This window comes from Aethalodelphis obliquidens, unplaced genomic scaffold (assembly GCF_003676395.1).
Source record: "Aethalodelphis obliquidens isolate GAN/ISIS:26980383/991018 unplaced genomic scaffold, ASM367639v1 scaffold100, whole genome shotgun sequence".
Classification (NCBI taxonomy): domain Eukaryota; kingdom Metazoa; phylum Chordata; class Mammalia; order Artiodactyla; family Delphinidae; genus Aethalodelphis; species Aethalodelphis obliquidens.
In genome coordinates, this window is record NW_020838044.1 from 2,342,701 (window position 1) to 2,358,626 (window position 15,926).

Consider the following 15,926-nt stretch of genomic DNA (forward strand, 5'->3'; position numbering starts at 1 on the left):
TGTAAAGTCTTTCTTCCTGGTCTGATGATTGTAGTATATAGGAATCCATTAGCCAATGCCATAACTACCTCCCTCTTCTCCCAGATGAATGGTGATACTCACCTTCCATTTCTATCACTTTTGAGAATTTGACTACATATAAGCCCTCTGTATATAAGGCTGAAACTGTAGAGGAAGAGAGAAATTCCAAGTGATTAGATGACAACTCACTGCTGTTGTTCTGCAGTTGAAGCTGCCAGACATCAAATAAATATGCTTAGAGGGAATTCCCTGGCCGTCCAGTGGTTAGGACTCCATGCTCTCCCTGCCAAGGGCCCGGGTTCAATCCCTGGTCGGGGAACTAAAATCCCACAAGCCGCGTGGCACGGCCAAAAATAAAATAAAAATAAAAATGTGCTTAGAGTTTTTTCTTCCTTACCTCACCGTATCTCAACAGATCCAGACCAGCCCTAGATGTCGCTGGGGCAGGAATTAATGATATTGCTAGTGCAGACCTAGCTCAAATACTCTGTTCTTTCACAGACATGTCTGCTCTGATTTCACTCAGGAAACGTGCTCAGGGAGAGAAGCCCTTGGCTGGTGCTAAAATAGTGGGCTGTACACATATCACAGCCCAGACAGCGGTGAGTTTGTTGGGAGAAAAGTGATGGTCTTCTGATGGGAGTGGGGGTGGGGAGGGACACTTTTTCTTTTTTTTTTTAACTTGCTTTTCCTTCCCTATCTAACTTCCAAGTGCTAACTATTAAGTGGAACCTCCCAGTTACACAATAATGGGGTTTTCTACTTTGATTGTGTAGATATAACCTACTTTTAACCAACCTGACTTAGGGAGATCTCGATTTGAAAAAATGTGATTGTTATAAATATGTTATTAAGATGTTTGGGACCATTTTGGGGGGGTAAAGTTAGATTCCAGTGTACTGACTAGTGGATTACACACCCTTTTGTAACTTCCCAGTGTAGCACCTGTTGCTGCTGAGTTGCTGGGCATTGTTCTCTTAGTTACCACTCAAGTATGGCCCTCCTCCTTCTCACTGTCTTCCTATACATCTGTATAGGTGTTGATTGAAACACTCTGTGCCCTGGGGGCTCAGTGCCGCTGGTCTGCCTGCAACATCTACTCCACTCAAAATGAAGTGGCTGCAGCACTGGCTGAGGCTGGTAAGTTCGGCTTTTTTCACCGACTTTGCTGCAAAATAATTATCTAAACATAATTTTTACATATCAGAATTATCTTTACAATGTCATGTATGTCTAGGTGCTGTAAAATGTGGAGGGTAATAAAAGTGTCAACAGGAAGGAAATGGATAATAAAGGTCCATATGCATAATGGAATATTGTATAGTCATTTAAAATGATCTTTGTAAAGAATATAATATATGGGGAAATGCCCAATTCTAATGTTAAATGAACGAGAAAGAACTTTAAACTATGTGAGCTGTGTGAGTATGAGCTCAGCTGGTCTCCTTTCACAAAAGTCTCCTCACTTTTGAGAGAACACAAGTAAGAGGTACCATCTATTTGATAGTTCATTAGATAATTTGGTGTTCAATATTTCATTGAAAATATATGAACTACTTACGAGTTCAGTTAAACATAAGTAATTTTTATTGTTAAAATGTTCAAAGGAAAATCACTCTGAAGTTTCTTTAAGGTTCTCCCATCTTCCTATGATCCTCAGAAAACAACTGTATAGTACTTTTGCTTTTCTTGTTTATTCTTTTCTGATGTTTATTGCAGAAAATTTAAGAGGTTCCCCAAAAAAACTAAAATCCTGCTACACAGAGATAATATTTGACATATTTTTCCATTTTTCTGTTCACTTTTTACAGAAATAAGTCTCGGTATATATACAATTTTATAACGTAAATATAACATTTTCAGAAGTAGTTTCCATGTCACTGAAAACTTCGACAGCATCATTTATAATAGTCATATGGCCATGGGGTTTTACTTCACTGTTTTCCTAATGTTGAACGTTTAGTTTGTTTCAAGATATTTGTTAATATAAATAATGCTGTAGTGAACAGCTTTGTTTTGATTCCCACTTCATTTTATCTCCTTAGAATAAAGTTCCACGTATAAAATTGACTGAAGAGAATAACATTTTAAGGTTCTAAAATACTTTCAAAAACAAAAATCCCTTAAATTCTTAACTAATTTCTGAACTAAAGATGCTCTTTTGACTTCTTGCCCTCCGTAAGTTGTTTCCTTTCCAGCGTAATTTCTTTAGCCTTTTTCTCTTCACCTGGATCTCAGAGAGTGATGTTGGTATAGGACACTCCCCCAAAGAGGAATGAGCTGATTTGTTTCCATCTCTACAGGAGTTGCAGTGTTTGCTTGGAAGGGCGAGTCAGAAGATGACTTCTGGTGGTGTATTGACCGCTGTGTGAACATGGATGGGTGGCAAGCCAACATGGTAATAACGCATATTCATCCTACACTTTTGACAATGGATTTCTTTCCTTTTTTCCCTCAAAGCATGGTTCCCTAAATATTTTTCGGATGTTTGGTCTTATGCACTTACTTTGTTGCCAAAATGGTTAGCTTGATACCTATTCAGGATGGGTCTGAGTACTGAATGGAAAGGCGGGGGAAGGGTAAGACCAACTGAACACATGTGGCTCATACACAGCAGAATGCAATAGAAGAAAATGATATGGTACCTCTTTGGAGTAAAATTCTGGTTTCTTTCCTTCCTGCCCCAGCTCTCCTTTTACGTTCCAAGGGGCTTTATATCAGGGCTCTAGACTAAAAAATGAGTCTGTGATTAGCCTACTACTCTTCACCATAGCCTAGAACAAACTTAGGAATCCTTTTAACCATTTTACACCAACAAATTTGACTGTGTTTCCACTGTCTAAACCTGCTCTAAGGAGCTCTGAGGAGTGCTCTCCAAAACATACAGGGCTCTCTTACTAGTGCAGAAAGTGGGTTCAAAGTTCCCCCCAGCTCTAGCAGCCTGAATGCCCATAGAAGTCTTCTGGCTGTTCTATAGATCCTGGATGATGGGGGAGACTTAACCCACTGGGTTTATAAGAAGTATCCAAACGTGTTTAAGAAGATCCGAGGCATTGTGGAAGAGAGCGTGACTGGTGTTCACAGGTAACAGATTCTGGAGTAGCTGCCCCTTGTGTCCTTGCCTCAGCAGATTCTTCTGGTCTCTTTTAGGCTTTAGGGCTATGTTTCAGCCTTGTAACTAAATGGGAGTATCTTCATTAGATAAAACTTTTGAGTATATATACCTTTGGAAAAAATCAAGGAGACCCTAAAAGGAAGTTATTTCAGATTCTAGTTCAGAGATTTTCTCTCCCATTTATTCCACTGTGATTCTCAGTCATTGCTGGGAGGTAGGGAATGAATATATCTTGAAAAACTGTATTCAATTTTGGATTATAATTTTATATCTGAAATACGAAAAAAATCTATTGTAAAACTATATGTTATACACATTACAAAAAATAAAACTGGGCAAAATATTATTTGCTTGTTGGAGTACCTATAAAATATCTGAGAGAGTGTTTCTCCTTTGGGGGCACCTTGCACATGCTTAAACACACACACACACACACACACACACACACACACACACGGAACCATATCAGAATCATTGATAATCTTTATCAGAAGTAGGCATGGATTTTTTTAAAGATTAAGAAAATGCTGGTCTAAGGAAATGTATCCCCTTTTATGAAAGAGAAGTAAATTTCTTCAATTGAAAGGTTTTTTTCCTTCCAAAAAAAGGCGGGGGGGAGTTGGGAAAGAGAAAATGAAAAGAAGTTAGGAGGGATAACAAGGAATTACCTTGTTTACTAATATTCTTGGGCAATAAATAAGACTGGGGAGGGCAGCACAGAGCTTGAAGAGAATTAGGCAGACTTTGCCAGCTACTGTGTTTTACCAGCTAACTTTGTTTTTGTTTTTGTGGCTTTCTTCTCCCTTTAGGCTGTATCAGCTCTCCAAAGCTGGGAAGCTCTGTGTTCCAGCCATGAACGTCAACGATTCTGTTACCAAACAGAAATTTGATAACTTATACTGCTGCCGAGAATCCATTTTAGATGGGTAGGTTGAAACGTATAATTATTCAAATTTATAGGGGGTAAATTTGGGTTGGGTTATAATGTTAGTCTGATATCCCTCCAGTTTTGCCCCCTGGTCTTCCTATGGCTTTAAAAGTTTGTTAGAGGCATTCTATCTCATACTGAGCCCAGCCAACTTCCAGTTGAAGTTCTTATGGGGCATTGCCCACACTTAAATTTTCAGAGGGACTGTATTTGATCTAATAATGTTTGAGTTGAGGCTTGTCTGTTTCCACAGCCTGAAGAGGACCACAGATGTAATGTTTGGTGGGAAACAAGTGGTGGTGTGTGGCTATGGTGAGGTAAGTAGCTGGGCCTCAGTGTCTGCCTTTTCACAGACTTGTTAGAAATTTTGAGTGAAGGAGACTTGTGCTGTCAGTGTAGAGTTACTGATGCAGGGTTTAAAATATGCTTTTAGATAAAGTGTCTCAAAATAGTAGCAAAAGTCCTTTATTCAGATTTATGAATAGAGATATATAGAACAAATTGAGTTTTCAGATTTCACCACTTTGTCTTATGGTATGGAATGTTGCCATCATTTCCCCCCAGTTATAACAGTAACCTTTTCATTATGAGACTTAATTCAAGGAAATATGTAGCATTTTGGTTCCACAGGTGACTTAGTGGAGTGAAGGGTAAAACCTGAAGTGGCATATAGTTGATTATCTCTAAACTAGAATAGATGACAGGAGACTTTATTTATTGTCATAAACAGTGACCCACAGAAGTTTCTGAGCTGCTAGGCTGTCCTGGAGTGAGATGCTTCTCAAGTGATAGTTATCAGGCTTTCCTGGAACAAGAAACTAGAGGTTACAGTTGATCTTCCTTGGTCTTGTTTCCTTGATGGTGATACTTTTATTTCCTTTATCTCTTTTACTATCCCAAGCTCCAGCCCTTGCTAAAGCCCTTGAAATGTCTGCTAAATCTCTCCTCTAAGGGTCACAACATAATCAGGATCTGTTTCTCCTCTGCTTGGATTGGAGCATCTTTGCAAGGACTTGCTAGATGATTGGTGGTTTCAGGGAGGCTAATTCCCATCTCCCAGAGAGCCTACCTGCCTAAATATCTGTGCCTGAATGGACCTGATTTCTTCCTTATGCTCTGCAGGTGGGAAAGGGCTGCTGTGCTGCTCTCAAGGCCCTCGGAGCAATTGTCTATATCACAGAAATTGACCCCATCTGTGCTCTGCAGGCCTGGTAAGAACCGCGGTAATACCATTAGGTTCACTCCAGGGACTTTATGTTTCTAAGAGTTTGATTATTGTATTAACCGTTCCTTGGAGAAATTTCTCAAAGAAGGAGAAGGCTAAGATTGCTTTATTCCCTGCATTGTAATCATAGGGCACTCATAGAGCTTCTTGGTGTTTTCCCTTCCTGGATGGAATCTTGGGGAGTCTGAAGAGCCCAGTGTGTATAGTTTAGCACAGCTTATTACTACCATTCCAGCGAGGTAGCCCTGGATTTAACTTTAGAAAGACATTTAATTGTCTCATTTTGTGACCAGCTTCTGTCCCACTGCCTCCTTGCTTTTGCTCATAGTGTTCCTTCCTTTTCTTCCAGCATGGATGGGTTCAGGGTGGTAAAGCTGAATGAAGTCATCCGGCAAGTTGATGTCGTAATAACTTGCACAGGTAAGTGTCAGTGCTTTGGTGTACATGGAGGAGTATTAACTCTGAGGTTAAATCTTGAAAATGATCTAATTAACTTTTATATAAAGTAGGTAAGACCTGTGTTGTGTTTAAAAGTCTGAGAACTAGAGTAAGGTATCAGAACCTTAACATATTTTCCTGAACAAAGAGTCTTTTTCCTTGGTGGCTTTTTATCCTGCTTGATCTTAAAACCAAATAACTGAGCCTAAAGAGCTGTTAGGCAACACACACTTCTTTCCTCACAATGTATACATGCTCTTTAGTGCCAGCAAACCTCTGTCCCACGTTCTAACTGAAAGCTAGTCAGTACCTTTCCCCGCCAGGATCTGTTTCCTCAGCCACTCTCCTTTACTTTTAGGAAATAAGAACGTAGTGACACGGGAGCATCTGGATCGCATGAAAAACAGTTGTATCGTATGCAATATGGGCCACTCAAACACGGAAATTGATGTGGTAAGCCTTCTCTCATTGATTTGTTGCTAGGCCTTTTTTTGCTTCCTCCCATTATAGCCAGTCAACTGCGCTCTCTTCCTTTCAGACCAGTCTCCGCACTCCGGAGCTGACATGGGAGCGAGTACGTTCTCAGGTGGATCATGTCATCTGGCCAGATGGCAAACGCGTCGTCCTTCTGGCAGAGGTGCACACACAGAAGGGTTCGGGCAGTACAGCACAAACGATATGGTTAGAGCCATCCGGGGAGGGGTGGCAGGGTAAACATATTCGGCCTATGTTTCCCTGAATTCTGTCTTTGGGTAGAGGTATATTTCTCAAATAGTCTGGTCTCCGAATAGAATCACTCAAAAAATGCCTACTTTTTACTAAGTAACATACTACTTCCTGACCACAGCTGATTCTTCAGTTTGTCAGACTCAGATGGACTTGCAGAAAATAAGATAAAACCTAGAGTCCTGATTTGGAGCTGTAATTCTTCCTCTACTAACTGAGTCTAGAAGGAGTATAAAGTCCTTTCCAGCATTTGTGTGACTTGCATGACATGACAGAGGGATAACACAACTGTTTCAACTTTTTAGGGTCGTCTGCTCAATCTGAGCTGCTCCACGGTTCCCACCTTTGTTCTGTCCATCACAGCTACAACACAGGTATGTGACAAAAGGCCGGCTTAGCCTGCACTAAGATGAGTGGAACTGGGCGTAGATCAGAGTTCCAATGAGAGTGTGCCCTCCTGTGTTCTTATCAACCTGTTTTCTTCAGGTTACAAGTTGTCAAGATTTCGGCTTTCTCAAGTGCAGAAAATAATCATTAGCAGGCAGAGTCAGTGTTTGTGTCCCTTTGGTTGGCTGTTTTAATTTAGAATATAGTGTTTCAGCTCAATTGTATTTAGTGTCTTCTTTTATTAGGAACTAAACAAAAGCACCAGTAAATCCTCCCATGTTGTGTGCTGGTGTTTATTACAGTCCAAGTCCTGTGTGCTGTCACTGTGGTAGATCACTTAAATATTTACCCCAAGACCCTGTTAAATCTAGTTCTTTTGTTTTTGTTTTTTAATGTCCCTAAGAAGTGTTTTTGTGTTTTTTGACCCTCTTTTCCCTTCTTAGGCTTTGGCACTGATAGAACTCTATAATGCACCTGAGGGGCGATACAAACAAGATGTATACTTGCTTCCTAAGAAAATGGGTGAGTGAAAACAGTAGAAACCTATATTGATTCCCCAGACTGTTGCATGGTTTGGTAAAATGAATATCATGAAAAGCATTAGATTTAGAGTCAGGATTCTAATCCCTATTCTAGCACTTAGTGGTTTTTGGACCTCGGGACAAGTTCTAATCTCCATGAGCCTCAGTTTCTTTATCAGTAAAGTGAGAATAATACTAAATATATTGCAGAATTTTAGTAAGAATTACAGCTAATGAGTAAAGGTGCTTTAGTACAATGGTTTAGGGTAGATGCTCCTATCCTGAGTAGCTTTATGAAGTTTAGTAAACTTACTACCACTGATTACAGCCTGGGACCAAAATGAGAGAAACAAACAAATATAGTTTTTATTGTCCATCTTCTATGAGATATACAAAAAATCTGTCATTCCAGGGGTCAACTGTGTTGTGTTCACGTGACATAATGCATCATCTTTAGTTCTTTACCTTTCTGAATATGGTGCCAACCTCCCCTCTCATTGGTCAGCCCAAACCCCTGTCGTCTTAAAGCTAAAAAACTTCTTGCTGTTGTCCCCTTCAACAGCTTACCTCAGCTTACCTTTGGGTGTTGGCTTTTGGTTTTTAATTCATATTCATAAAGGCAAAAGCCCAGGAAGCTTATCTATGGAAAACTAATACATTTGTGCCGGCTGCCTTAGAAATCCATGATCCTAAGATTTGAGGCCTTTTTGGATCTTATCGTAAGTAAATGTTGATGACTTAACTCTTTTGACCTTACTGGTGTCCACTTTGATTCATAATTTGACTATGATCCAGCTAAGGAAGTTGCTGCAGGAAAGTGAGAATAGTACATGGTATGTTGGCCATTGAGGTGAACCCAAAAGCTTTGCCAGAGAAGAATGGGGAGGAACAAGTCGGCCCATTTTGTCCCGCTGGCAAATGGCTTTCTAAGTGCACTCTGGATGTACTGAGAGAAATACCTTAAAGGCAACTTTGAGGGGTTTTTTAAAATTAAGCAAATATTCCGAGTTAGATTCTTTCGAAGTTATTCCAAGCCTTGTCCTCTCTCTCAAAGAAGCTTCAGATGAAAATAGGGGGAAGCTATGCCCTGAGAGGCATATTTGAAATGGAGTCTGCCCCCCTGCCGCTTTGTTCTTCCTAGATGAGTACGTTGCCAGCTTGCACCTGCCATCATTTGATGCCCACCTGACAGAGCTGACAGATGACCAAGCAAAATATCTGGGACTCAACAAAAACGGGCCATTCAAACCCAATTATTACAGGTAACTTGGGAGAAAGTAAATGAAAAGCTCTTCTCCCCAATATTAAGCCATGCAGGCTAGCCAGCTTTTTTAAATAGTGTTATAGCTAATTTTGAAGAGTACAAGAACTCTGCCCCACACTAACAAGGTAAACAGAGAAATTGTGTATCTAGTAGTAGATGTAAAGAAGTCAGCATGTCCTAAGATTTTGGAGCTTGAGCCTCACCCCCAGAGATTCTAATAGAGTTAGTCTAGAATGGGGCCCCGGCTTATTTTGTAAAACTTCTTCAGATTATTCTAATGTATTGTCAGGGTTGAAGACCACTGATGTATAGTGTTAGAGAGCAGGAGATACAGCTAGAGGTGGCATTGCTGGAAATCCTTTGGAAGCGCAGGGAGGAAGAATCCCTGGGGAATTACTGCAGGCATCCCTGGCCTGGGCAGGGGAAGGACCCTGGAGAGTGTTCTCTGTTTTGGATTCTTTTCTTGGAACGCTCATGTGGAAGACACAAATACTAAACAGTCAATCTCTTTCTTTACAGATACTAATGGACCGTATTACCAAGGACCAGTCCACATGAACCACACAACTCTAAAAGAAATATTTTTTAAGAGAACTTTTATTTTCTTCTTAATCCTTTCCTCTTGATTTTTTTTCCTATAATTTCTTTCTTGTTTTTTCATCTCATTATCCAAGTTCTGCAGACCACACAGGAACTTGCTTCATGGCTCTTTAGATGAAACTGAGATTCAAGGTTTCTCACCCTAGTCACTAAAGAAGGATTTTACTCTCCCAGCCCAGAAAGGTGATTCTTTCTTTACCATTTCTGGGGACTTTATAGTCTTAATTGGGTACCTTATTAACAGGAAATGCTAAGGTACCTTCTATGTGGAACAATCTGCAATGTCTAAATTGCCTTAAAAGAGCCCATTTCTTAGCTGCTGAAATCAGTGCTCTTTCACTTCTTCAGAGGAGCAGGGATGGTACCTACCAGGCAGGTAGGTTATATATAGGTGGTGCATGTTAATTTCCCCTAGATGTTCCAAGCCCTGTTTCCTGTGTAAAGGTGGTATGTTTGGTTCAGAGATGTGTACTAGTGAGTGTCGCTTGTTAAGATCTGGTAGGCCCACTTGGATTTAGTACAGCCCTTCCTCCACTCCCACCAGACCCTCTCATTTTCCAGGTTTTTATCCAGACTGTACTCTATTAAGTTGAATTTTGTCCCCTAGCATTTATTTCTGGGTTTTTCTGTTTGTTTTTGTTTTGTTTGTTTTTTTGGTTTTTGTTTTTTTATTTTGTTTTTTTAAGTAAGAAAAATGTTTAGTCTTAATACTGAGGAGCTGCTTGAGTGGTTGTTATCAGTTTATCTTTTGAACCTTTGGAGCTAAAAGTGCAGAGTTGAGTCTAGAGAAATGCAGATCTCAAACTCTGATAATCCCTCTGTTTCTAGCCCATAGTTTATAGCATCAGTGAACTGGGGCCATAACAGTAAATTTTATCAGCTCTGCCCCATCAGCTTGTGCTGAAAGCAGATTTCTTGAGCCATTACTCAGTATACAGCACTGAGCTCTGTCTTTAGGATTTATCCTTTAAGAGCAAGTTTCTAATCAGCTGTGCTTCTGCAATTTAAAATACTTAAAGGGAGGTAGATGTGGATGGGAGGAGGAATGATAAATTGGGTCAGGCTGAGGGAAATTAGCTCTGTATAACTTGTCTGGGGCTTTAGTTTTACAGAAGCAGTACCACTTTTGATTGACGCATGTCACAGAAAGTTTATGAACTGAGACCTTAAAGGGCAGTTTGCGCCTAGAGAAAATAATCGGTGTGTCCTGGCTCACACTCTGAAAGAATCCTCAGAGATAAGAGAGATGTACTCCCATGCCATGCACCCTGCTTACCGGCATTTCTGCATGGTCAGGTGAGCTTTGTGCTCATGAGCTTTAAGTGTATAACTATCCAGGATTCTAAATTCTCAACTTGTTCTAGCTGGTGATCCTTCAAAGTTGGGTCAGGCAGTAGTGCTAGGTACTAGAAATTTTCATTTCCCTATTGCCATTGATCAGAGAAGACAGACATTAAAAATAGAAATTTAAGAAGGGAAGCTTTCACTCTGTGACTTCCTAGCAGGGGTCAGTGATCTTGCCAAAACATTTTTCCCTCTCCTGTTTCTCCGTAACCAGCCCATTCCCACTCCTTGCCAGTGTGACCATGCTTTCTTCTCTGTAGATGCTAATGGTTCAAGCCCTTTTTCCCAAGGCGTTTAACCAGCCAATCAGAACAGCACATCCTTTACGGGAGGTAACCTGGCCAACAGTGGTATCCATCGTGTGAGTTCTGCTGGAGGGAAGGGGCCCAGGTCCTGCTGCCCTCTGGCCTGCCCCCTGCTCCCATATCTATTACTGTGTCCATAGGAATACTAGATAAGGGCTCCGTCTCTGTCAAGCCATGTAACAAAGGACACTGTGGGAAAATGTCTGGCATCAGAGGGAGCGTGTAGAGAGCAACTTGGGAGGAACAAGTTTATTTTGTATGATTTTTAATGAATGCAATATTAATCCTTGCAGATGAGCAATAATCATTAAAGTCAATTAAAATGATAAGACCTTATTGGAATCCTGTGTCATTCCTGGTTGAACAGCAAAACTTCCGTTAAAACCTGTTTTCTAAGAAGGGACAAGTCAGGGGTCAGTTAGCAGTATCTAAGAGAGATTTGTTTAGGACCTAATATGTAGAAGAACAGGCTGGATGCAGAGTTCTTCAGTAATATCTTAAAATTTTGTATGCCTGCTCTGTGCTGAGCATTGGGCCTGGACACTTTCACTCTGACTTCCTTCCAGGAACAGACTTGCTACCTAAAATTCAGGGCTCCTCACTTACACAGTCCCCTTATAAGACCCTGTACCTAATTCTTTCCCTTAAAAAATGCCTCCAAAGTTATGTAAGCTTCAACCCCCCCCATACCTGTATCCATCTCTGAAGTTGTCTCCATGTGTTCTGATTTAACAATGTATCTGTTAATATTGTTCAGAAGTAATACCTTTTCTATTTTGTTAAGTTGGTCCCAAACAATGTTGATGTTTTCAGTGCAATTCTGTGAGGTTTTATCCATGCACATAAATCCAAATTTAAGACAAACTTCACATTGCCTAATCAGAGATTTAACCTTTTTTTTTTAACTGTTTCCTGAATCTGATAACTTTATAGTTATAAAAAGTTAATCTATTATGATGGGGAAGTATCTTGAAGTTAAATATTTGAATATAAAGAATTTAAATGAACTGTTTACCCTATAGTTTTATAAATTTTTCAAGGTGTTTTTTATTGCCTACCACGTGCTAAGATCTGTTTTAGGTATTTGGGATACATCAGCAAAAACCAAGATCTCTTCCTTTGTGGAATTTACATAAAACCTCAACAAGACTCAGCCTTCCCCTTCCCCTTTTTCCTTTACCCACAATTCCACCATTAGATGGGGGCAGGCATCCACATGGGTTCCCAGCCTGGTGTGTGTGGGTAGGAGCTGGGGGTGTGGCCTAGTACTGGAAGTCATCCTACACTTGGGATGGGGAGGGCATCCACGCAGGGGAGGGATGGCAATGGTGGATTGGATAGGAACAGGGAACTTGATTAAATAAGCAGAAATATTAAGGATAACGGAAGCCAGCTTTCTCATTTTTAGAGGAGATGTTACACATCAGAAAGGGAAAAGACTAGAATAAACTCTGGTATTGGGTTTGAATATAGGGGGTATTGGGTTTTGGTGTGAACTCATGAATTTCAACATAAAGAAATATAGGGGAGCACTGTCCACTAAGTGAGCCGTGGAGCAGCAGTTCCCCTCTTCCTCCAGTGCAGTGCATATACACCTAGCATCCAGATTCAGGCACTACATTCTCCACTTAAAGGAGCCAGGAGTCTTTGGACAAATGGCGGATTCCATGGCCGGGCAGGAAAAGTACAAGATGAGCAAGAAAGCAAGGAAGTACTCAAAAAAGTAATCACATGTCAAAAGGACACAGACCCAGCCTTAAGGGACTTACCGGGCAAATCTGGAACAATCTGAGCATCCAAATAATGGCTTATAAATCACTGAATAAAAGAGAAAACTATGAGTCTATACTGATATGAATGAATGAATAGTTTAATGAAGCATGGGATATGTAAGTAATTTCAAAGTACCTCTCCATAAAATAGTTTTTAAGTACAATGGGAAAAAGAGGAGTTTTGAAATGGAGAAGCCTGGCAGAGTTCACCTTAAGTGAACAGAATGGGAGAAATCTAAGTCTTCCACCACTTGATAGGATGCATTGAGAAGAACACAGCATCCCTTCTGTGATATTTCTGCCAAAGATGCAAAACCTGAATGTAATCATGAGGAAGTATAAGGTAAATCCAAATTGAAAATTGTTATTTTACAAAATAACAGGCCTATGATCTTCAAAAGTGCCAAGGCTACCAAGGTCAAAGAATAACCAAAGAACTGAAGACACATACATTAACTGAACGAACAAGTGGATCATTTTGCTATCAAGAACGTTATTAGAACAGTTGCTGAAACGAGTCTGAGGACTATGTGGTAGTAACATCAGTGTTAATTTCCTGATGAAGTATTAGGGGGTGATGGGTCATCAGGTCAACGACTCTCAGATGGGTCAGGAGAAGATTATCTGTAATGTACTAACGTTTTTGTAAGTTTGATTATTGCAAAGATTTAAAAAAAATTTTTTTAATGATAGTTCCAAAACAAACAAAAAAATCAGACTTTGGCTTTATCGATTTAGAAAATTTTAAAAATCTGCTCCATTTAGGAACATCTTAGACCAGATAGTAATAGTAAAGGTCTGAATCCTTCTGGATTAGCAAAGGAAAAGAAAGCAACAGAAAAACAGTATTTTACACGCCTGCACAAAACAAAGTATTTCATTTGACAAGCTCAGTGAAAGTAATACGTAGACCTGGATGGTTCAACAGGAAGGTGGGGATAAGGGGTGCGGCCTCACTCCAAAGTGCTCCCTGAACAGAATCTTACCTGCCAAATAACTTCTGAATGTGGGAAATTCCAGAGAAGTCTGAATTTTAAAAGAATGTACAATAAGAATTGACATCACTGCTTAACTGGTTGTGAAACCCTGAGTTAGGGCAGGCATCAGCAAACTATAGCCCTCCCATTGTTACCAAGTCCAAGCTCTACTCGCCACATGACAGGCCAGTAAATCGAGAGACAAGGTGTTAAGGCAAGGAATAGAGACTTCATTTGGAAATCCAGCAGACCGAGAAGATGGCGGACTAGGGTCCCCAAAAAACCATCTTATCAGGGTCTCAATGCCAGTTTCTTCTGTAGAACAGAGGGGGAGGAGGTGAGGAAGTAAAGTAAAAAGACCATTTATCTTGCAGAATAGGAGGGGATGGGGACTTCCTGGTGATCCAGTGGTAAAGAATCCGCCTTACAATGCAAGGGACTCAGGTTCGATCCCTGCTCAGGGACCTAAGATCCCACATGCTGCAGGGCAACTAAGCCTGTGCGCCACAACTACTGAGCTCACGTGCCTCAACTAGAGAGCCTGTGTGCCACAAACTATAGAGCCCACACCCTCTGGAGCCTGTGTGCCACAACTAGAGAGAAGCCCACGTGCCGCAACAGAGTCTGCATGCCGCAACTAAGACCTGACACAGCCAAAAATAAATAAATAAATCTTTTTTAAAAAAACAAAAAATAGGAGGGAATGTGTTAATTTCTTTTCTGCAGCCATTCACAGGTGGGCAGGGTCAATGTCTCTCTGTGAGCTGAACAAAAGCCTTTTAGTTTAACAGCCAGAGGGGCAGGGTTCCCTGTGGCAGGCCATTATGTATGCTTACAGCTATAGACTGTAATTTGATTACAATATCAAAAGCAACAAAAAGCAAAGCTTAAAGTAAAAGAAACAGATCCAACATGGAGTCAGAATTGGCTCTTCCCTGTTACACCATGAGCCAAATCTGGCCCACTGCCTGTGTTTGCACATCTCACAAGCTAAGAATAGTTTTTACATTTTAAAATGGTTTTTAAAAATCATGACTAATATTTGTGACTTGTGAAAATTACATGAAATTTAAATTTCAGGTCCATAAATGAAGTTTTGTACACCAGCCACCCTGATTCATTTATGTAATGTCTATGACTGCTTGCATTCCATAATGGCAGAGTTGAGTAGGTGCAACCACATGGCCCACAAAGTCCAAACTGGCCCTTAACAGAAAAAGTTTGCTGATCCCAGGCATAAAGGTTGTGTTAGGTATAAAGGGAAAGGTGTCCAAAGGCATTTGATTTGCATTCTATTAGGTAAGAAAAGAAAGTCTCAGAGAAGAAAGAGAATGAAAGCATTGGAAAGTAAAAAATATCAAAGAGTATTCTAGTCTAAGTAGCACATGCTAAATCCACCTGCATCCTGGCTAGGAGTAGGAGTCACTCTGGGATTAGGAAACCTCAGCAAACTGATAAAGCAATTTTAAAATATTTTAAAATTTATGATTCCAGTTTAGAGTCTAATCAATTTAGACTTAGTAATCAACTTTAAGTTACAATCAATTTTTTGTATATATACTGTATTGGAAGCTCTACACTATTGGAACTTTTAATAATGGCATTTTGTTTATTTTATTTGTTTTATTCTGTTTTTGTTTGTTCTCCACTGCAACCACCAGATGGCGAGTTTTCTCACAATGGTTGTCACACAGGGTCTCTGGCCAACAAAGGATAATAAAATATAGGTTCACACTCCCTTCTCTGAAACTCCTGTGTTTTGAAATTGAGAATATTTCAGATTTTTAGGAAATACACAAATATACAATGTATGATGTTACACCTATTCTGGGGCTGTGGAGCAGCATTCCATAATCAAACATGTTGATATTTCTTAAGTTTATTAATACAGAATAAGGGGCCAAACGTCAAAACGTGCCAAACGTCAGGGGAAGATTTTTGATTTTTAGTATTCTTTTAATTTTGGAGTTGTAGATAAAGGTTTGTAGCTCTAGAATAATACAGTGTTTGCTGTGTAAGTGGCTTCATTTTAAATGCTTTATGCAATTAGCATACTTGAGATCACCTCACAATAACCCCATGGGATAGGTACGACCTTTATCACCATTTTATGGACAGGGAAATTGAGACAGTGAAGTGAAGTAACTTGCCCAAGAGTATACAACTCCTAAATTGGTGGAGCTGAAATTAACGCAGGCAGTCTGGCTCCAGGGTTCATGCTTGACTCTAGGTACTACCAATTCTAGGAAACAGCCCCAAACCAGAATTCTAGTATCAGAGTCATATGCTGGGCTGGTTAAAAA

At 40.1% G+C, this 15,926-nt stretch overlaps 1 protein-coding gene across 3 annotated transcripts in view; it reads left to right on the forward strand.

Moving 5' to 3' along the window:
* AHCYL1 (adenosylhomocysteinase like 1) overlaps positions 1-11,881 on the forward strand; it is a 41,455-nt gene extending 29,574 nt beyond the window's left edge. For 2 of the 3 annotated variants that reach the window (XM_027096321.1, XM_027096323.1), the window contains exons 4-17: positions 523-623; positions 1,059-1,161; positions 2,325-2,419; positions 2,999-3,105; positions 3,946-4,062; positions 4,318-4,381; positions 5,187-5,275; positions 5,639-5,709; positions 6,086-6,180; positions 6,266-6,364; positions 6,759-6,827; positions 7,284-7,362; positions 8,503-8,623; positions 9,145-11,881. In XM_027096321.1, the coding sequence (XP_026952122.1) occupies positions 523-623; positions 1,059-1,161; positions 2,325-2,419; positions 2,999-3,105; positions 3,946-4,062; positions 4,318-4,381; positions 5,187-5,275; positions 5,639-5,709; positions 6,086-6,180; positions 6,266-6,364; positions 6,759-6,827; positions 7,284-7,362; positions 8,503-8,623; positions 9,145-9,151 (1,217 nt within the window). In that variant the 3' untranslated portion in view covers positions 9,152-11,881. Of the gene's footprint in view, positions 1-522; positions 624-1,058; positions 1,162-2,324; positions 2,420-2,998; positions 3,106-3,945; positions 4,063-4,317; positions 4,382-5,186; positions 5,276-5,638; positions 5,710-6,085; positions 6,181-6,265; positions 6,365-6,758; positions 6,828-7,283; positions 7,363-8,502; positions 8,628-9,144 lie in introns of those variants that run through there. The other variant, XM_027096322.1, reaches the window with a different exon arrangement.
* Positions 11,882-15,926: the final 4,045 nt, after the last annotated feature.